At 34.2% G+C, this 19,941-nt stretch overlaps 7 protein-coding genes across 11 annotated transcripts in view; 4 read left to right on the top strand and 3 right to left on the bottom strand.

The window, feature by feature from the left end:
* LOC114872807 (semaphorin-1A-like) overlaps positions 1–949 on the top strand; it is a 125,139-nt gene extending 124,190 nt beyond the window's left edge. Inside the window, exons 14-15 of one of the 2 annotated variants that reach the window (XM_029180417.2) lie at positions 194–334; positions 515–949. In XM_029180417.2, coding sequence (XP_029036250.1) covers positions 194–334; positions 515–831 — 458 coding nt within the window. In that variant the 3' untranslated portion in view covers positions 832–949. The remainder of the gene's footprint in view (positions 1–193; positions 335–514) is intronic. The other variant, XM_029180418.2, reaches the window with a different exon arrangement.
* LOC114872782 lies at positions 859–7,107 on the top strand (the record flags this gene model as incomplete). The annotated part of the gene is made up of 1 exon (XM_029180374.2): positions 859–7,107. A coding segment is annotated over one exon (621 nt), but the record flags the coding sequence as incomplete, so codon positions are not given.
* LOC114872808 (sorting nexin-24-like) lies at positions 7,100–9,083 on the bottom strand. Its single transcript, XM_029180419.2, has 3 exons — positions 8,817–9,083; positions 7,708–7,901; positions 7,100–7,420 (listed from the first exon to the last, which is right to left on the bottom strand). Exons 1-3 carry the CDS (start codon positions 8,967–8,969, stop codon positions 7,255–7,257), a joined length of 513 nt encoding a protein of 170 aa, XP_029036252.1. The 5' UTR covers positions 8,970–9,083; the 3' UTR covers positions 7,100–7,254.
* A 259-nt stretch (positions 9,084–9,342) lies between these two features.
* LOC114872809 (adrenodoxin-like protein 1, mitochondrial) lies at positions 9,343–10,758 on the top strand. Of its 2 annotated transcripts, none has more exons than XM_029180422.2 (4): positions 9,343–9,553; positions 9,616–9,667; positions 9,729–9,976; positions 10,065–10,758. In XM_029180422.2, exons 1-4 carry the CDS (start codon positions 9,460–9,462, stop codon positions 10,142–10,144), a joined length of 474 nt encoding a protein of 157 aa, XP_029036255.1. In that variant the 5' UTR covers positions 9,343–9,459; the 3' UTR covers positions 10,145–10,758. The 2 variants fall into 2 exon arrangements, with proteins under 2 accessions (XP_029036255.1, XP_029036253.1); XM_029180420.2 differs by having other exon boundaries at positions 9,355–9,553; positions 10,041–10,758.
* A 1,188-nt stretch (positions 10,759–11,946) lies between these two features.
* LOC114872805 (sprouty-related, EVH1 domain-containing protein 1) lies at positions 11,947–15,631 on the bottom strand. 2 transcript variants are annotated; one of them, XM_029180413.2, is made up of 6 exons: positions 14,849–15,631; positions 14,203–14,506; positions 13,961–14,129; positions 13,753–13,811; positions 13,140–13,690; positions 11,947–13,070 (listed from the first exon to the last, which is right to left on the bottom strand). In XM_029180413.2, the coding sequence occupies exons 1-6, from the start codon at positions 14,866–14,868 to the stop codon at positions 12,914–12,916; spliced, it is 1,260 nt and encodes a 419-aa protein (XP_029036246.1). In that variant the 5' UTR covers positions 14,869–15,631; the 3' UTR covers positions 11,947–12,913. The 2 variants fall into 2 exon arrangements, with proteins under 2 accessions (XP_029036246.1, XP_029036247.1); XM_029180414.2 differs by having other exon boundaries at positions 13,753–13,778.
* A 415-nt stretch (positions 15,632–16,046) lies between these two features.
* LOC114872806 (cyclin-C) lies at positions 16,047–17,488 on the top strand. The gene is made up of 5 exons (XM_029180416.2): positions 16,047–16,294; positions 16,367–16,473; positions 16,545–16,751; positions 16,815–17,066; positions 17,134–17,488. Exons 1-5 carry the CDS (start codon positions 16,263–16,265, stop codon positions 17,334–17,336), a joined length of 801 nt encoding a protein of 266 aa, XP_029036249.1. The 5' UTR covers positions 16,047–16,262; the 3' UTR covers positions 17,337–17,488.
* Positions 17,489–17,514: 26 nt separating this feature from the next.
* On the bottom strand, positions 17,515–19,905 carry LOC114872804 (general transcription factor IIH subunit 4). 2 transcript variants are annotated; one of them, XM_029180409.2, is made up of 7 exons: positions 19,218–19,903; positions 19,035–19,159; positions 18,766–18,971; positions 18,530–18,703; positions 18,380–18,466; positions 17,748–17,963; positions 17,515–17,688 (listed from the first exon to the last, which is right to left on the bottom strand). In XM_029180409.2, exons 1-7 carry the CDS (start codon positions 19,729–19,731, stop codon positions 17,607–17,609), a joined length of 1,404 nt encoding a protein of 467 aa, XP_029036242.1. In that variant the 5' UTR covers positions 19,732–19,903; the 3' UTR covers positions 17,515–17,606. The 2 variants fall into 2 exon arrangements, with proteins under 2 accessions (XP_029036242.1, XP_029036243.1); XM_029180410.2 differs by lacking the exon at positions 17,515–17,688 and having other exon boundaries at positions 17,747–17,953; positions 19,218–19,905.
* Between the last annotated feature and the right edge of the window lie 36 nt (positions 19,906–19,941).

Raw genomic sequence — 19,941 nt, 5'->3', positions numbered from 1 at the left:
AGCTTGTGTACATAGAATGCTCGTTCAATGGCAAATACCAAAGGAATTACGAGATCCGTAGCGTGAAAAAGTTTATTGTGTCTCTGGGTATTATGTTTACTAACGCTTCCACTATCAATATTAATGAACGTGTCCATTGTCACGGCATTTGTGTCACGTGTCCCGTCATCAAATCAGTGAAATGTTGCTTCAGAGATGGCGAAGCCCGTGCAGCCAGCGGTTCTGCACGAAAACGGTCGGGAGCAGCCCGATGAACGGGACAATGAAATCGTCATCGAGCTGGATCGGGAAAATCAGTACGGTCGTACGCAGCCACGAGCTAACGAGCCTCAAGGTAATCATCTCATCGGTCCCCGTCTCGCTTCATTCTCTGTGTCCTAACACCTTGTTTGTAACTAGTTGCACCAAGACCTCCCCCGCTTCTGTCTCTCCCCACGGATCTCCCCTACGATCAAGAAGCAATGAGTCCGTCGTATACCGTTTAGGACCCAAGCTAACACAGATTTTGTTGCAGACGTGATCGCGACCCCGGTGGTGTACTCAGCCCAGACACTGACCGGTGCGCTAATAGGAACTTGCTTCTTCTCGCTGGTAGCCGGCTTCGCTTCCGGCTTCTGGTTCTCCCAGAGGCTCCGAGGCGCTCCCTATCCAGAACCGTCCGAGCAACGGCAACAGTTGAACAGATTGACGGAGAGCTCGGAATCCCCCGGTTTTAATAATAAATCAATCAACTTGGTCCTGAACGTGCCGCCGAAGAATCCGAACGGCAAGAATGCCAACTCTTCCGCTGAGAACAAACCCGTACAGAAGGTGAAGAAGACGTATATATGATATAGACGACGACACAGGGCCGTTTGAGGCTTGCCGCAGGACCCGACGGGTTCCGGCTCTTCTTCTTCTTCCTCTTCCTCCGACCTCGCGGAATCCGACGACCGTAACGACGACGAAGACGCTCATCAGCTCAGTCAGCTGACCAGGCACGAAGAAGATCCTTACGAGAGTGTGGCTAGCGAGAGGTCTCTCGAGTTCCTCGCTTCCAGGGAGACTCCTTGCGATTATAGGAGAAGGTACGACTACACCGAGACAGCCTTAACTGACCCGGCGGTCAGCCTCCAGGACTACAGCAGCAGCAGCGCCAATAGTCTGGACGATCTTTGCCGAGGGCAGCGGATGCTCGGTGACTTCAATCGAACAGATACTTCGAGGGATCACTACATGGTGCCCACACGTGACCCTCGGGAGTTCAACGAGAGGATCCTTTCACTGTTCAATCCTCAGTTTCTTCCTAATTTCAATGATATGATCATGTACGTAGCCAGTCAGTACGATACCAGACGTACCCCTCCGCCCAGGTCCAGGTCGATGGCCGAGGGAGAGGATAGATTGTTCAGAAACTCGAGTTACTACCGGAAGAAACGCGTGGTCGGAGCTGGATCGATGTTCTTCCGGCGGGGATTGACGTACGAGGCGCGCAAGTGACAAAGGCTGTCTCTCTTCGGATTTAAACGGAGGATTCAGTATTTGGTGGATCGTTTAAAGATCTATCGGACTTGAATAGACACACAAGCGCGCTTTCGAACACTATTTTTTTAAAGGTGTATATCCTTTCGAGACAGATCTTGTGCTAGATACGAAGTTTTCTAAACGGAATTCGAGCGTTCTTCCTTTCCGTTTCTCAGCAGTACGGCAATGGGAGATTATTAGGGGACATTGACAACGATGATGGGAGGTGTGTTATGTGATACGATCTGAGGAGACTGTGTTCGTAGTGGCCTGCTTAGGTGCTTAGGACTGCGGTGATTTAAACAAGACGAAGATTCATGGCTCGAGGTTACGTTTCTTGAATGGTAATTGATGAAGAGGATATAACTCATTTGACCCCAATCCTTTCCATTTTAGCTTCTAAATTTTTATTATTTTTTATTATGCAACGGCGTTGGATCATTAGAAAGATCTATTTTATGATCTACTTAAATATCAAGGATCTTTCTCCATGGTCTGTGCTCTCTAAAATCAATCTAACGAGGATAAAAAGAATTTGTCTTGGCAGATTATTCTAAAAGGACAGTACATTAATTTTATTTAAACTTTAAACTAAAAAAAATTCATGTGGCATAAGTATCATTTTGAAATACTTTTATGTCATCAAATCATACTAGATTTTCAGACATCTAATAATTGCAGTAATCTAATATATAAAACATTTCTTCAGTAATCATCATTTAAAATCAACGATAGTATCGAAATGATAACGAGAAATAATTGTAAGATATTTTAAGAAACGTATTGCCTCGAGAAAAATGGAGGTTTGAAGCATTCGCGCGAGACGAGGCGTGCCTTCCGTATATTAATTGTTGGCAAATTTCAGATCTTGTAAAACAGGAAACGGTGGAGATAATATGGCTGGTATAGATTCGGGCAAGTGCCTCATTTAATGCGTTTCGTTTAAGAATAGAGCGAGAGTGAGAGAGAATGAGTATGAGAGAAACTAAAAGACTAATGTGTAAGACTTATCCGAGTATTGTTGTGCACTTATTGCCGTGCTGTGAGTATATTGGTTATTAGCAAGAGAGAGAAAAACATTATTAAACAATTGAAGAAACTGTGCTGTCTTCGAGGAGCTGATGATGATTTTTCTCTCTTTTTTTTTATAATGAAACCGTCTCTCCACAGTGGAGCCTTCTTTAATTGTTTAAAAATGTAGTACAAACACGTGGGAGACATTATTTTTATTTTGAAATAAGACTCCACTGTGTGATCTGAAGACAGTTTCTTTTCGCTTGGATATATTCCTTAGACACTTGAAAGAGTATTATCGGGAAAGTTCGGTACAGAATGGGGTGTTAAGCGTGTTTGGCAAAAAGATGCCTTTGACAATGGCGTAAATCGGTCTTACTAGCGTACAATAGCCGGGCGTGTACTTCCTTTACAGCTTAAACGCGGATTGAGTGCCTGCCAAGTAGCGGTTAACGTTTGTCCCAGATTTTTCAGAGAACAAAGAAGAGATGTAGATCGAGAGTACCTTAGGAAGAAATGAAATTTTGATTTTCTAAGTTTTTTTGTTCTCTTTCTTAATAAACAAACGTTGAACTACTAATAAATCATCACTGCCGCCCCAGATTCTAATAAGAACATAGACATCATCGATTTTCACTGATTGTCATTGAGCGTTCAGATGGACAATACACGAGGATTAGATCGGTCATGAATCAAGAGGAAACGTAGTATTATTATTATATAGAAACGACCATTACGAGGCACGGTCTGAATGAAATGGAAAGAAAATCGTGTAAATACGTAGAAATTGTTTTTGTTTGATCATTGAAATCATTCGTTACACGCTACTCGTCACCGCGGACAGCAGTGGTATATTAATTAATATTTACACGTACACTTGGGTATTTATAATACTTTGAGTGACGTTTCTGTATAGGCATTTTTGTTGTATGTACTTTAAGCTTTAATTTGGTGCAAAGCTGATCATAACTGCCATGTTGTGATAATTTTATGTCATGAAACTGTTCCAGAACTTTAGATCACAAAATTTGAAGAATTGTTCGTTGCAATCCGAAACCAGTCATCTTGTATTAAGAATATCAATGAGTTCTTTATACATCTATTTTCTTAAAGTATTAATCTTTATTTTAATGTATCATAAGTACCAATTCGCAATACTTTTAAGTTATGAATTCTTATTAGATTTTTACCTTTTACCATAATAATTTTCGGTGAATCTCAAGGTTTAATTTGATATGTTATAAACGTCATTTAATGATACTTTTCTCTCATGAATGTATATGTCACTCAAAGTGATCCAGTTGTACGTGTAACCGCATTTTCATTATAACACACACACGCACACACACACACACACACATATATATATATATATATATATACACCGTATATACAAAAAAACTATACATATATTTTTTTTTTAAATATGTATTACGAGAATGAGAGGGAGAGAGTGAAAGATGATGTTTAACAAGAGAGGCAGCTAATTACACACTTTTCTCCGTTGGTCTTTATGAAAGACCCGGGATCTTTTTTTAATTAAAATTACGCCCAACACCTGTGTAAATCTCGTGTATCCAAACGACGAGAAAAAAGAAAAAAAATTGTTTAAACAAACCGGGTGTTCGGGATAAATATTTTACAGATACGATGTTTATATTATACAAAAAAAAAAGAAAAGCATCCAACTTAGGTACCTTGTGAGAAATTCTATAAATATATATATATATATACATACATAAATATTATTGGCAGATTGTTATACGCTATAATATTTCTAAATTTAGATAATATGTTATATATATATATACATATTATGGATGTACATGTATACAAAGGCGTTTTAATTAGTATTTACGTGATTTAATTGTAAACGATAAGAATAATTGTACATAGTATTACAACGTTTCAAACTGACTTAGGAGGTGAGGAGAATTTTTCATTGAATTAGGTTTCTTTATTTTAATTTTCATTATACAGAAACGCTTGCACATGCTATAATGAAGAGTTAATGATTTTTATATACAGGTATGTGCAATTTAACACTAGAATAAATATCAAGAAAATTTCACGCATTCAAACTTAGAATAAATTTAATAAAATATTCTTGTTATTTTATCAATGTTGTGAACTTCTAAAAATAAATTCGAGTGGAAAACATGGACTGGTTGAAAATAAAATTGGTCCCTGCTTATTTTTCACTGTGAATTCACTGAAAAGGAATTTCAAGAGATTCCACAATAACTCTCTTAAAATAAGTCTAATAAAATTAGTCTTGCACATACCTGCTTAGCAGTTAGATTATAAATTACGATCGCATTAATTAGGTGAAGTAAATGCAACATTCCACTTAAAACCTGGACTGCCAACCATTTTCAGTAATCATTGGTAATAATTAAACAGTTATTTTTACAAAATGAGTTATTTTGGATGTTGCAACTTTGAGAGCGAAAGGAAATTTCAATATCCGAAAGTTGTAAAATCATACAAGTCCTATACAAGTAATTCTTTTAATGTAAGAGTGACAGAGAATACGTGATGAGATCTTTTTTATTTTGTTGCTTGAGATTATTACAAGTAATATTGTATGTTTCTTAATGTTTTGTAATGATTTCAATAAAGGTATCCTTAAAATAGTCAACATTTATTCACTATTTTCATTTTTCAAAATCAACTAACATTTTTAATTATTTTTCATGAAACGTGGACTTGTTAGATTTTACAGCAATAATAATCTGAGTTTAAATATCAGTTACTGTATCTTTAAATATAATTATCACTCTGTCTGAATTATTTTTTTTTATAGTATTATCAATGCTATAGTGCTATCATTGATAAGAATAACGCGTTGATAACTCTAATTTTCATCTAATGTTATCTTGAAATAGTTTCCACCTACTAAATGAATCATGTTTTAGTCTGAAAAAAATTATTTCTCTTTCGCAATTATTACAGGAATTAAATTAAGTTTTTAAAAAGAATACTTAAGATGGTATTAGTATTAAAATGATTAAAGTACTTACCTGCTTAATCCTGATGGGACATGTATGTACATAATATCCCAGTGAATTTAGGCAATTCAAAGAAAAGAATGAAATCCGAATAGAAGAAAGCCATGTTCTATTCAAATGAATTAACAATTTAAAAAAGAAAGAGATTATGGAAGTACTTGTACTAATAGTGTGTTGAAACTTAACAAACATTGAAATGGATGGCAGTCCAGGCACACATGTTTGCTGTGCCAATGCAATGCGTTTTCTGTACATAATATCGTAGTCCTAATTAATATTAATTAGAGAGTAGCTGGAGTCCTGTTGACGTAAGCGAACGGCATACACGTAGAAGTAATCGATACAGCTACAGTCATACATTTTCTTTTATTCATGGTTCCTTTGTCTTCTTCTGATACAGAATAAAAAGGAATGAAGGTTTAAGAAAACTGCCACATACGGGCAATAAGCTTCCAATATATGTCTCGTGAAGAAATCGTTCGCCCATTTGCTCGACGCGCAACGAAAGGACGAAGAACAGAAGATTTCATAACTATGCACCCATAGATGGGTCGTTGGTGGATCCCATGAATTCAGTCACTAGGTTGTTGCATAACATGTAGGTGATAGAAAATTTGAGAATGAAATTATGACATAAGGGTATTGCAAAATAGCGCTTGTGATACATCAATTTAAAGCATAAAGTTTAAAAAACATAACTACATAAACGCCCCATTATGATTCTCAATACAAATTAAATGATTCATCGTTCGAAGCAAACTTAGTATCTAATTTTTCAACAAAGAACTTGTCATTTTGCATTAAGAATATCAATGAAGCCTTTATGTACTAATATTCTTCAGACCTTAAGCTTTAATTTCATATATCATAAGTGCCATTTTATAATACTTTTCAGTCATGATTTTTATGTAACAACCTATACACTTTAATAGTTATGCTAGCTGTTCGGTCCACGGCGTTCACCGGAAACGGAAGAGCTGGAGAACTTAGAATCGTCAGAATACTTCGCACAAGACTGAGAGGAGCTTGTACATAGAAACTTCTACATTTAATGCATTACAATTTGATATGAACTGTTCAGTTTATTACCATGACATATAATATAAACTGGTAACAGCATTGTACATAGAGGAAAGAGGAGATCCTACTACCGTGCTATATACATATATGTTACTACCGTTGTCTCCATTTTCTACACGCAGAAAGCCGCCACACAACAGAAAGATTTCCTATTTTTCACAAACAAACACACACACATACATACACACAGTGGACCAAATGATTATTAACACCTGGTTTCATCTGTTTTACACCTTTTCCCTTATAATAGAGATTCTGATAGGAAATCATGTGGCTATAATAATTCCGCTGAACAACATCAACGAATTCTAATGATCATTGCTGGGTGTCCTAACACACCACGAATAACGGTAGTAAACGCAAAAGATCCGCTTATGAGTTACAATTTACATTTACAATCCAGATTATCCATAACGTTTAAATAGAATTAAGATGAATGTCGCAACAAGTAATGTAAACTCTCTTCAGAGACGAAATAAACGAGACGATGATTCAAATACATGGCAGAGAATATATTTATCTTCGCTTGGCATGCTTTACATGAATATCTTGTACAGTTCTGATTCTTCTCTTTTCTCCTGGAAGCACCTACTCCTTCTGCACGTGTTCATCAACGTTTGGCGGAGATATTAAGATGATCAACTTCTCAAGACTTGTATACACCTAAAAGGACCCCGCTGATCACGATATCTGGAAGACTGTTTGATGTACCATCTGGATAAGCATATGGATCACATTGAAATGATAATACTGGATGGTGACCAAAGACATTGGGATGGACGTGTTGAGTGTCCTTTGTGTCTTTGTATGTGCTAGAACAAAGGAATTTATCTTAGATATCAAAGTAATGGAAAGTCGTGAGAGAAAAGTACCATGTAATTGCACTTGTAATATTATCAAATTAGAGCTTCAAATTTATGGAAAATTCTTATAAAAAAATTTCATTAATATTCCTACTATGATATAACTGATGCAAATGACAATAGTCATTTTGTATGAAGAACAAATCAGGGTCAGCAACAGATAAGATGAAGTGTCTTCTATAAAATAAAAATAACTACAAAGTCAGGAGAAGTTTCATAAATGAATAAATGTACACCTTTTATATGATGCACCGGCAGTACGACTTTCTATACCCAGGAAATTGAGAACCTGTTGCTTGGTGGCTGAAAGCCTCAACATTTTCTGGATGTACAATTCCAATGCAGCTCTCCTTTGCTCTAGTACCTTCGGCTGAGAATTTCTTACCCTCTTCGGCGGAAACGAAGCAATATCCGCATTTTCCTTTTTCAACTGCAATTATAAACAAATATCAAATCGTAAAAAATGAAAAAGCATTTTGAAATTTTCTCTTAAATGTAAATGAATAACAAGGTATCTTACTGTGACTGCTCAGAAATTAATTTAAATAAAAACAGCGGTGATGGTTTGATAAATATTACTTACAATTTGAAACATTATTAATAATTGTAAGGAGTAAGAGTATTCTGTGTGCAACTTTGGAGCGATCCGACTGCGCTTTTATAGAATTTGAAAGTGCTAACTGAATGCATTAGTTTCACGAGTATGTTTTATAGTGAGTTAAGTGTTAAAGAACGCCAGCTACGTAAATCGTATATCATTACACGATGATGAAACTCATACATATAGTGATATGAGTAATCAACCATTATCGAAAGAAATATCACTCTAAACCAACAGCAACATATCTATTTTTAATTCTTTCAGTACAAAAAGAATATATATACTAAAAAGTATTCAATAGTATACAAAAAATGATAAGAGAAACTAATTGTAAGTGAAATGAAAAGTAGCTAAGCGCCAAATTTCAAATGGACCTGCTTTTCGCGCGCTAGTTCACAACCCGCGAACTTTTGAATTTCATAATAATAAAAAATGAATATATCATCTCAAAACTTTAACATTACATTTTTTTAATATGAAAAAGATTCTTCATATTAAAATTTGAAGACGGTACTTGAGAATTTCTTGTATGCGCAATTTGCAGTGTGAATACACCTTATTATATAACGCGCATTTCTGAACGGTTCGCGCACGTTTATTCATACATGAGATTCTGAATGGGAAGGAAAGTAGAATGAGAGCAGTGTTGAACAAGGACAGAGATACATTACTTTCTCTTCTTCAAAATACAGGAATGATCCGTTTTCTGAATTAGAAAAAAATTAGAAATTGAAATACACATACCGTGCGATGTAATGCACTAAATTCGCTGTATCTTCTCTCGATATAATACCGAGTACCAGTTTCTGGCTCCAGTACTTCGATGCAATAAACATAATAGGGCTTGCCGTGTGACACCTCGGCCAAACGGTATCCACTGATGAAAACTTGATACATTGCATCGCTAGCAATTTTCTAAAGTCCTTAAAACTCGTACGATAAAGAAATATTATCAAAAAACAGGACGCTTCGATCACTGTACTTGTGGGCTGTCAATTCAGGCGATGATCAATGTATTTGTCATATGAAACATAGATGTATACCTCGATGCAGAAGAGATCATACTTTTCAGACGACAAATGTGCAACAAGTGCTACCAACTGTTTAAATATTCCCTACACTAAATCCAAATTTTTAAGAAATTCTCAATAAAAGTCATGAATTAATGAATTATAAATAAAAAGAAAAGTATATTAATAATTGCTTTTCTCTTTAATTTGATTAGAAATGGTTTGTCCAATATTAAGCAAAATTGGTCGAACATAACCTTGAAGGTTAAAATTTTGACCTTTCTCTGCTGCAATCAATGAAGGTAGAGATTTATTTGTAACATGTGGCCTGCGTTATCGTAGCATTGGGAAGATAAAAATCAGAAAGACGTCAAAAAATGGCATTTATTTGGAGGCACATGATAAAAAGGTCATTACTGCCACTCAATCAGTCAATAATGATACCAAATCTTGACATTCATACCTCAAAATGTAAATATTGCTTGGTGAAAATGTAAAGAGATATATAGTCTTCAATGATAAATGTTTTTTAGATAACTTTCATGGGGAGTACGAAATGCAGGATCCCAAGTCAGAGGCTGATATGTAGGTATTACATTAAAACTGTAAATTTTAATTAGTTTTCATCTGGTTTATTGTATTTTAGAGTAAATGTGACTTTTATTGACAAAACAGGGAAAAGAATTCCTGTGAAAGGAAAAGTGGGTGATAATGTTTTGTATCTAGCTCATAGATATGGAATTGAAATGGAAGGTGCTTGTGAAGCATCTCTAGCTTGCACTACCTGCCATGTATATGTGCACTTTGATTATACGGACAAACTTCCTTTAGCTGAAGAGAAAGAGGAAGATTTATTAGATTTAGCACCATTTTTGAAAGAGAATTCAAGATTAGGTACAAACACCAACACCATATATTAATTTTATAAGTTATTAGAATATAATTTTCTATTTTTTAGGATGTCAAATTATATTAACTAAAGAATTGGATGGTATAGAGTTAGAATTGCCACAAGCAACAAGGAATTTCTATGTAGATGGTCATGCACCAGCTGCACATTAACATTTTATAAAATCTACATCAAAAAATGAATTAAGGATGTAGAGTGACGTTTATTCATAGAAGACTTCAGTCAGCAGTAAATCAACGTTGAAATTTGGTTATTTTTTTAAAAAAGCCGCCAGAAGTATGTAGCACCACCTAGCGTAAGGGACGAAAATGAGCTTTCTGTTTTTCCCTGCAAGGGGCGCAAAAATTATATTTTTAATTCTTCTATTACCACCAGAGGGCAATAATATATTTAAAAAAAGCGCGAAGTTTAAATAAATTTTCAACTCGTTTCTTCATGTAGATTTACCCCAAATCCTTGTATAGTTAATAAAATTGTAAACTTATGTTTTATTAAATATAAAAACTAGATATGTATAATATGGATCAAATGTTACACCACATATGTAGTTATAGTCTTCAATTTAAAAAAACATTTTCCGAAAGTATTTTACTGTATTTCATAAACATTTGGAACAACAAACTTGATTTATATGATATTTTGTCATGGTACAATATATTTATTTCTTATACATTTAGATTATGATACATATCTTTTAATTACAATGATACAAGATTTAAACATTTATGATATAATGAATCTGTGAATTAAAATTGTATTTGTTAGCCTTTGCAGCATTTACATTATTAGTGAAAATATCCTATAAGTATTTTTCACGTGTAAGCGCTGCCATCAATGCGTTTTGCACGTTTCTCCACTTTCTGGCAGGCACCATTATACATCTTTTTTCCCAGTTTGACAACATTCACAGTTACTTCTAAATGTACATACTTCCCCTCGTATACGCAAACTCGCACACTTTGTCTCTGTGTCGATAATTATTATCACCAACATTGTCATATAATTATCATACAAACTATATTTATTTATATTTTCTGTCCATTATTGATCACTATAATTATAGACACATTCTACATTCATGCTTCATAATTCAATGAATTTAAATAGTACAGTCATACAATGTCATACAAAATTACATCTGTCAAGATGATTACATGTATAGTTTCTCATTTGGTATGAGGCATCACAACGGACTTATTGAAAAATAATTCTTTTTGTACTTAGTCGCAATTATACAGAAATAAACTGTCTACCAGTTTCAGTGGAATACTTTGAATCGATAAAGATAAAATGTTTGTTGATCTCTATGGCAGTAAACAATTTAATATTTACACACTTGATCAATTTTTAAATAAAATTGTTTTACATTTTGCAAAAATAAGTTCTGACTGGCATTATATGGTGGAACATATAGTCGAAATTGAATTACATTTACATCTTCTGCATGGCTGTGGAAAACCTAATTCAAGCATAGAAAAATTTTGATATAAGAGATGAACTAAAAGTAGGTTGTTACTATCTTATTACAGGACTAGAAACATAAGGCATAGTTAAATAATGAACCTTATGTACATTTATAAAATATTCCATGCTCGTATTTTTTAATAAGCCATCCAACAATTAATTTATTTTGTTGTTCCAAAGCTAAGTCTATTTAAAAATAAGGAAAAAATTGTCTACAACATTTATAACACCATCCATTGGGTCTATCTTAAAAGCTTTGTTGCTTGTGAAAAGAACAATTAAAATTTCGATCTTTTGAGTGCGTAAAACTTGTGAAGATCAATAAGTAGAATTATTGCTAAAAACCAACTGCATCCCTCTTGCAAAATTATCTTAATTTTCTAAGTATATCATTGAAATATCGTAAAATAAAAAGAACTATCTACTAATTACTAATACAATTAGAAAAATAATTAATCGTAAATTAGAATTTTCTTAATATATTACAAGACTATAATACAATAAAATCCATTGAAAAACAGAAAATCAAATTTTTAGAAAATTTAAATTTCAAACTGCAAAATACTAAACTTATCTTCACTGTGCATAATTGATACTAGTAAATACTGATATTATTTAGTATTTGTGCCAACATAGTAGCGTATGAAATTCCATTTAACAAATAACCAACTATATAAATACAAAGAGCACAGTACAAAAGGAGCTTAAGAACAAAGTGACTTAATAATAAGAAAATTATTCACTACAAACATTCATTCTTGAATTTTTGATGCAATATTTAACCAGTTTGTGCTAATTACGAATCATTCAGAAATATTAAGACAAATATTGTCAGCACTGGGTTTGAATGTATATATATTATACAAAAAGGAAGTAAAAATAATTTCATTGAAAGCACAAAATAGCACTAAAATAAATAATATTATATAATAAAATGAAAATTTAAAATTTTCTATGCTTCTCTTGTTTCACAATCGCAGCAAAAATTGAATCTTATCATTTTCACATGAGTCAAAAAGCTAGCTTTCAAACTGGGAATAACAAATTGTGTCCTCATATCTTGACTGAATTTCTCACGATGTGCACAATGTATCACAAATAGTTGGTCAGTCCAAATAACGTAAATGGACCAATCATTCAGACGTCCATTTTGAAATTGTTCAATGTACAGATGTGACTAAACAATGCATTTTGCTAATAAAATATACAAAATGTATGGAATATACATGGTATCAGGGCTAAATGCGATAATTTGTGCTCATATTCTTTTCTCAAAACAAATTATTTCAAAGATGACGCTGATGGATAAGTGCATGTACCGGAAGTTGTCTGCCCCTTTGATACCTCTGACAACGACCCATACTCAGATCATGACACTCGTACACGTTGGCCACGGCGCTACGGGACGAAGCAAATTCGACCGAGTATGGAGCAGAGACATCAAAGGGTTCCTCCAGTTATTCCATCGGATGGTGACGTCCTCCACACATCCCGCAGGATGTGCCACACCAATGAACAGCTCTCAGTGGAGGATAAATCCACAAGCAAGGAACGATCAGCGATAACAACGCCAAACCAAACCACCTGCGTCCGCATCCTTCTTCTGTGCTACAACTGCACAATTTATAATGTATTCTTAGACAATAAAGAAAGCAAAGAGAATACATTATAAATATTACTCACCTGCAAGGATTCTGGGCAAAATCACCCTCAGCATCGCTCATGCAGTGATACAGCATGCCCTGAGCACAAGATAAACATGAAATCTTTGCAATTCCCCTTTTGATAGGATCAGGAGCATATTCACATGAACCTCTCGGATTGTGCTGTTCTGTGTACAGCTCTTGGCAATGTTTACACCGTAACCGAACATTACGTTTCATAGTATTCTTACTAGGCTGAGACACTATGATATCTGGTTTCTTTAATGAACTGCTAGTATTGTGTCTGTTCAACGGATCTCCTTTGTGATCGCCAATGATGGGATATAAATACTCGTGATTAAGCGTGGTGAGCTGCACATAAGAATAATTGTCTGATCCAACATCTTCAGAGGAGGCTAGAGGATGCTGAGACGGTGGTGCTTTTATCGATGGTCCACCGATGTAGTGAATTGGTTTGTGTGAGTCAGGAAGTTCTGAACACTGGGAATGATACTTGGGTACTCTGACTATTCCGTGGGGGGTGTCTGACGATGGACGCGGCTCTGGTGGTTCCACAGGTAGATTCAAGGTCTGTGTAAAGTGAATTCAACTTTATACATATTATTATATTGTATTACATTTCTGATACGTACCATAAAAACATCTTCATCACCAGCATCTAATGTATTACATAAGGTTGAATTGGTTAATCCTGTAATTAACAAATTTCCTTAAGCAATTTGATGCCTCAATGGACAGAGATTTGAAGTTCTTACCATTTACATATTCCACAAAAAGGTAGCAGCAAAATATAAGTAAGTTAATGAAATATAAAACGAATTATTAATAAAGTAATTTTACCTTCTAGCAATTCCTCCACAGCCGTGCGAACGCCCTTATCAAAAGCTCTGGCATCTGCAGCTGTGTGGAAGGTCAGTCCAAATCTTTTCTCCCCTGTTCTCCAGTGATGAAAAGTTGGCATTACCTTATTATATTCAAAATCCTTTTTAATTGTACAGCTAAGGACAACCTATGGAAACAATATCACATGAATACTTATGACAATCAGTGGATAAAGTACAATAATTAAGTATGTTTATTACTGATTGATCAGTGATGCGTTTCCCATAAATAAGATACTCGTGCCTCTTCTTAGTCCCCCCAGGTGGGGAACTACTAGAAGATCCGTGACTTTGGGCATTAGGGACAGCTGTATTGGACACAGAGTGCGTAGAGTTGGTAGTAGAGGCAGTTGTAGTAGAAATATCAGCTCCATTTCCACTTGAGGAAGTTGCTCTTCTTCTAACAGACACATTTGCCAAACCACCTCCACTTAAAGGTACCCAACCACCTGAGCTATCATCTCTTGTCATTACTTGGGCACGCACCCTTACTAGATAGTTACCACTGAAAGTAAAATATCAAAAGATTTATTAAATTTCAATGTTGCATTTTCTATCATTGAATTTTTTGAAAAAACAACGAGTACGCGTTGGAGCAGATGTTACGCGCTGACATCGATTTAATGAATGAACGGTCACCTCTACACAGATACAGGACAACACATACATTTGAAATTGGACGTGACACGTCTCGGAGAGGAGGAAGATTATTTATAAGAATTTGAAAAGAGCTGGGGAAAATGTTGACAGAACTGTCAGGTAAGATAAATATAAGAGTGCAAGAGCTATGCCATAGTCACGGACATTTCATGAAAAATCGTCAGTAAGTACCATAGGCGTTACTTACTCCTCTGACGCCTCTGTCATGGTTCGAGCTGTCGAAGCCTTTACTCAATGCCCACTTTTTCCCACACTTCACCATTTTCGTTGCATTGAAAAGACATTCGGCCGCGATTCTGTTTATGGAGCTTTTTTAGGCTAGTGCCAACCACAGGAAGCGCCCCAGTCCTCCTCCCTCTCGCCTTCCCCGTACAGTTCATCCCCACGCCCGAACCCACGGTCCACGCCTGCTCCCTTTAGCTTTTACCGACCGTCGCTTTCCTTTCGAAAACATATTTCTTTTGCATATTTTCCAATATATCTTCGTCGATTATCTGTAATTAAGAATAATTTCTTGGGTTGGAAGTTTCAAGCAAAAATTAGGGAAAAGGGAGCATGCTTTGGGGTGAACCCCCCTGGGATGACTATACAGTAGCTTTTACAATGAAAGCTACCGGTCTGCGCAACAGGATTCATTCATCGATGCTGCTCATACAGGCTTGTTAATTATTAAGCGCGCTATCTCATGGCGGACAATGCACGCTTTAGTTACCTAAAGGATAGAGACGTCGTGTGACTTTTATTTATGTGTTTGTTTAGTGATTATTAATGCTCTAATTGGTCTAGATAAAGTATCGACACGTATATGATTTATTTTCGTATGTCCGTGAACTTGAAATACTTATTTTCCGATATATGACGCAAATTTTCAGAAAAAATTATTCTTTAATTAGCCTGCGTGCAAGGACGGATTAGCGTTGAAATATAATTACAAATAATTTAATGGAGGCGATATATTAAATAATTTTTTAATATTTTTTATTCTAAAGATTATCCCTTTACGCATTAATGAAGAATTATTGGTTTTTCTTTTATTAATCCATACTATACAAAATTATTTATCATTAACATGTCTGTAATATTTTTCAAGTTCCTTGTTGTATTTGCATTTAGATATTAAAGTCTTTTATTTCTACCGCGTTGCGTACAGTCAGAAAATTTGGAAAATGTGTTTGAATTTGTGCGCGTGTTCCTTTGATTAATGAGAAAACTGAAATTTTATCTATATAAGCAATACAGTGGATCTCTCCCTTTCTTGTCACTAAGTAGATTTTCCCCCTTGCCGACGCTGACAATCAAGAGAAATTTAGGGAATTTCAAATATACCGATAAGGAAGAAATCCTTTTACATATAGTAAATAGTGCTTACTTTTCTCAATCTTTCAAGATTGGTAAATTTTTGAACACAAAACATTGCAAACATAAATTTAAATACTACTGTAAGTAAATACCAAACATGACATTTGCAAGATTTGTATCGAATTTAATAAAAATGTAATAAGAACCAAAGGAACAAATGCAGAAGAGAATATTCGAGAATCTGAAAATAATTGACAGGTGCCCAAAGTGGTGCGAATTTTCATCAGTAATTTGACAATAATATGGCTGGCAATTTTTGGCAAAGTTCACACCAGTAAGATATTCTTAATCAAACTTTCATTTGTCATTTTTCTATATAAAATAATTGACTATCATGTATTTTTAGTCAACAGTGGCTGTTAGATAAACAAGACCTAGTACGAGAACGACAACACGATCTTTCTATTTTAACCGAAGAAGAATATCAAAAATTATTTATATTCTTCTCTAATTGTAAGTTAAATATTCATCACTGAAAAATATTGTACATACTATTATTTATATAACAATTTGTACTTTTTTAGTAATACAAGTGTTAGGGGAACAATTGAAACTCAGGCAACAAGTAATAGCCACAGCGACAGTTTATTTTAAAAGATTCTATGCCCGCAATAGTCTAAAATGTATAGATCCTTTGTTGCTTGCACCTACATCAGTTTTCCTGGCTTCAAAAGTAGAAGAATTTGGAGTTATTTCTAGTCATAGATTAGTTACAACTTGTCAGACTGTAGGTATGTATTTATATTAATAAACTAAACCAGAGTTGTATATTAATCTGTTTAATATTCTTTCAGTGAAAACTAAATTCAATTATGCGTATTCACAAGAATTTCCCTATCGAACAAATCATATTTTGGAATGTGAATTTTATCTTCTGGAACATTTAGATTGTTGTTTAATTGTATATCAACCATATCGTCCTTTATTAATTCTTATTCAAGATGTGGGCCCTGATGAACAGTTATTGACACTTGCTTGGCGTATTATTAATGATAGTTTGCGTACTGATGTTTGTTTACTATATCCACCATATCAAATTGCTATCGGTAATAACTTTTTACAGGTTGTTAAAATTTTGTGTTATTGTTGTATACTAATTGAAAATATTTATAGGTTGTTTGCAAATTGCTTGTGTTATACTGCAAAAGGATCTTAAATCGTGGTTTGCTGAGTTAAATGCTGATATGGAAAAAATTCAGGAAATCGCGCGTTATATTATAAATTTATACGAATTATGGAAAACGTATGATGAAAAAAAAGAAATTCAAAGTTTGCTATCTAAAATGCCAAAACCAAAAGCAGCTCCACAGCGCTGACAACAAGCTCTTTTATCATCTAATATCTGGGACTGATGTTTATTTTTGTTGAATAAGTACAAGCTATAATTTGGTGTTCATTTTTATATTTTAAATAAATATGCTAATGCCTGTAATTATAGTAATTAAAAAATGATTTTCTTTTTAAAATACTATGTAAATAGTTCACTTTATTTCTTATACAAAATTATTCCATACTGAAACTAACTAAAATACTTCATAAGTTACATATCTTACAAATATGGAAATGAAATTCTAAATATTCTTGTACTAACTGGAACCCTTGGAATATCTTTTCCAAAATTTTTTCACATCATCGTGACCCGCCTTTGTGACTACCATAGTCCTTTTCCTAAATAACACAAATATCAATTACTGCAACATTCTAACTCAGTTTCTTCGAAATATTACCTTTCACTTTGCCAGATTAGTACTCCAGTAGAAAGAGCATGGTCTCTCAACACTTCAAAGTCTGTCTGGGACAAAAACTGACTATACAGAACTCCTTCACTAAATATAAATCTGTTCCTTTCATTTTCCCACAATTTAATTTGATCTACTACAGTGGGCGGCAAAACTGGAGGACCGGCTTCTATCATTTTACTATGAGCATGTTGCTGCAAATAACTGTTAGTATAACAAAATGCCAATTAACCATTTTAGTTCAAATTTTATTATATATTGGGAGTATAAATAAGTTTCCGACGTTTTTTTTCTAAAGTTTGAGACTTTTTTACAAAATAACGGTTACAGATAAATTATTCAAAGTAATTGCCATCGCTACCTACGACTTTTGCCCATCTTTCGGGCGCTTATTTGGCTCAAAAACTGACATTTTTACACAAATAAAAATAAACTATGCGAACACAAAATCACTAATATTTTGATGCGGTGTTTTTGACGAGTGCCTAAGCTTGCTGTATGACGTTTTTGATCTGACATTTACTCATACCATTAACTCCTGGAGCCATCTTTTGTAAAACGACGGAAATTTATTTGTAATATATATTGTATATTAATAATAATTGTAATGTAAAACATACCCTACAATTTGTGTTGCAGTAATACCACTTTTTAACGCCTGACGCACCGAGTCTCTTGTTAATATTGACACAACTAAATTTGGAAATCTACAAATCGAAATTTCAATAAATAGTTTGTACGATTTGATATATCTTTGTTTTTAAATGTACCTGTATAGCATTTCACAGAAGAGACCAAGTAAGGCAACTTGTAAATTAGAGTTTGTATAAGCATACACTCTGTAATTTGTTTCAACAACAATATAGCCCTCTTTGTCCGGGTCTCTAGATAGCGGTTTGTTTTGTCCGGTTGCGATATTCAGTGCCAGTCTTGTAGGGTAAAATCTGAAAATATACTGCAAATATAATAATATTGTCTATATCAAATAATTTGATTAACATTTTACCTTCCAGCCTTTCGTTTCCGTTGATAAACAAGGCCAAATTCCCTTAAATGTTGTAAAAATGTTAAGAGACCTTCGGACATTCCTTCTGTACTATAGTCTTTACCAAGCGTTGAAAAATTCAGTTGGAAGAGGAAAGTAAGGCACTCAACTAAATCAAGTCCTCTAGCTTCTATTGTATCCAAGTATTGTAAAATAAAATACCACACCTGCAATACATGTAATAAGATGAAAAACAATATTCAAAATTGTTGATAACTATAATTTAGTACCTGTGATGCAGTTTCCAATAATAGAAATTGGAAACCTGCTTGTGTAATAACTGGACTTCCATCAGCTTCATCTCTTTTCATCAATCCAGCATGTAAAAGAATTCTAACAGCATCAGCAGATATACCTATAATACAATGTAACATATAATATTCATTTTACAGAATACATCATAGAATAATTACCTTCTTGCTGTTGTGACCCAACCATATAATGTAAAACACATTCCCACCTCTCTAATGCATAAGAATCTAAAAAAGCAACATCTCTAGGTTTGCTATCAGTTTCCAATTGATTAGACATTGTCCATGGCTTTCCACCTCCCAACAGAACAATCTTTAAATTCTTTTTAAATGTAGTATTTAAAATCCAACCAGGTAGTCCACCTGGTATAGATGCTTCTTTCCATACATTTAATTCATTCAAAATTGAAACTACCTTCAAATGTTCCTCAAAATGTAGTTTAGAACACCAGGAAGCAATAACTGCTTGAGGCACTGGTTGTTCAACAAATAATAATCGCATGACATAGTGTTTTGCTATTACAGGTAATTCACGGAACACTGCCAGGCAAATTGGAGGATTGTGATACAATTTATTTAGTATTTCTGGAGGACGTGATTTTAAATACTCTTGGAGATTTTTACATTGCAGTCCGGTAGGTCTTAACAAGTTTTTTCCACTTATTGCATTTGACATTATTCTTTATGCATTCAAGACTGTAATAATTTACAAAAGATCTTTTATTTGCATTCAACCTTATAAGTAATATATTCTGATTGAACATCACATTGTGTATATAAATTATAAATATACTGTAGATTCTTGTGCTCAAATACTCTGGCGGTACTTAAATTCTCAACAATATTACACCATAGGTTACAAATTATAAAGAAGATACACAATGGG

This window comes from Osmia bicornis, chromosome 1, assembly GCF_907164935.1.
Source record: "Osmia bicornis bicornis chromosome 1, iOsmBic2.1, whole genome shotgun sequence".
Classification (NCBI taxonomy): Eukaryota; Metazoa; Arthropoda; class Insecta; order Hymenoptera; family Megachilidae; genus Osmia; species Osmia bicornis.
The sequence above is the reverse complement of the archived record's forward strand: the minus strand, read 5'-3'. Positions and strand labels throughout refer to the sequence as shown.

Coding starts and splice junctions, on each gene's coding strand:
- LOC114872809 (XM_029180420.2), top strand. CDS start 9,460: ATGGCATTTATTTGGAGGCACATGATAAAAAGGTCATTACTGCCACTC. Junction 9,668..9,728: donor CCCAAGTCAGAGGCTGATAT/GTAGGTATTACA, acceptor ATTGTATTTTAG/AGTAAATGTGACTTTTATTG. Junction 9,977..10,040: donor GAAAGAGAATTCAAGATTAG/GTACAAACACCA, acceptor TCTATTTTTTAG/GATGTCAAATTATATTAACT.
- LOC114872806 (XM_029180416.2), top strand. CDS start 16,263: ATGGCTGGCAATTTTTGGCAAAGTTCACACCA. Junction 16,752..16,814: donor TACAACTTGTCAGACTGTAG/GTATGTATTTAT, acceptor ATATTCTTTCAG/TGAAAACTAAATTCAATTAT. Junction 17,067..17,133: donor ACCATATCAAATTGCTATCG/GTAATAACTTTT, acceptor AAATATTTATAG/GTTGTTTGCAAATTGCTTGT.
- LOC114872808 (XM_029180419.2), bottom strand. CDS start 8,969: ATGTATCAAGTTTTCATCAGTGGATACCGTTTGGCCGAGGTGTCACAC. Junction 7,902..8,816: donor TTAGTGCATTACATCGCACG/GTATGTGTATTT, acceptor TTATAATTGCAG/TTGAAAAAGGAAAATGCGGA. Junction 7,421..7,707: donor GCCGGTGCATCATATAAAAG/GTGTACATTTAT, acceptor CCTTTGTTCTAG/CACATACAAAGACACAAAGG.
- LOC114872804 (XM_029180409.2), bottom strand. CDS start 19,731: ATGTCAAATGCAATAAGTGGAAAAAACTTGTTAAGACCTACCGGACTG. Junction 17,964..18,379: donor ACTGCAACACAAATTGTAGG/GTATGTTTTACA, acceptor TTATACTAACAG/TTATTTGCAGCAACATGCTC. Junction 17,689..17,747: donor CTAATCTGGCAAAGTGAAAG/GTAATATTTCGA, acceptor TGTGTTATTTAG/GAAAAGGACTATGGTAGTCA.
- LOC114872805 (XM_029180413.2), bottom strand. CDS start 14,868: ATGACAGAGGCGTCAGAGGA. Junction 13,812..13,960: donor TGTGGAGGAATTGCTAGAAG/GTAAAATTACTT, acceptor TGTTAATTACAG/GATTAACCAATTCAACCTTA. Junction 13,691..13,752: donor GTGATGAAGATGTTTTTATG/GTACGTATCAGA, acceptor CACTTTACACAG/ACCTTGAATCTACCTGTGGA.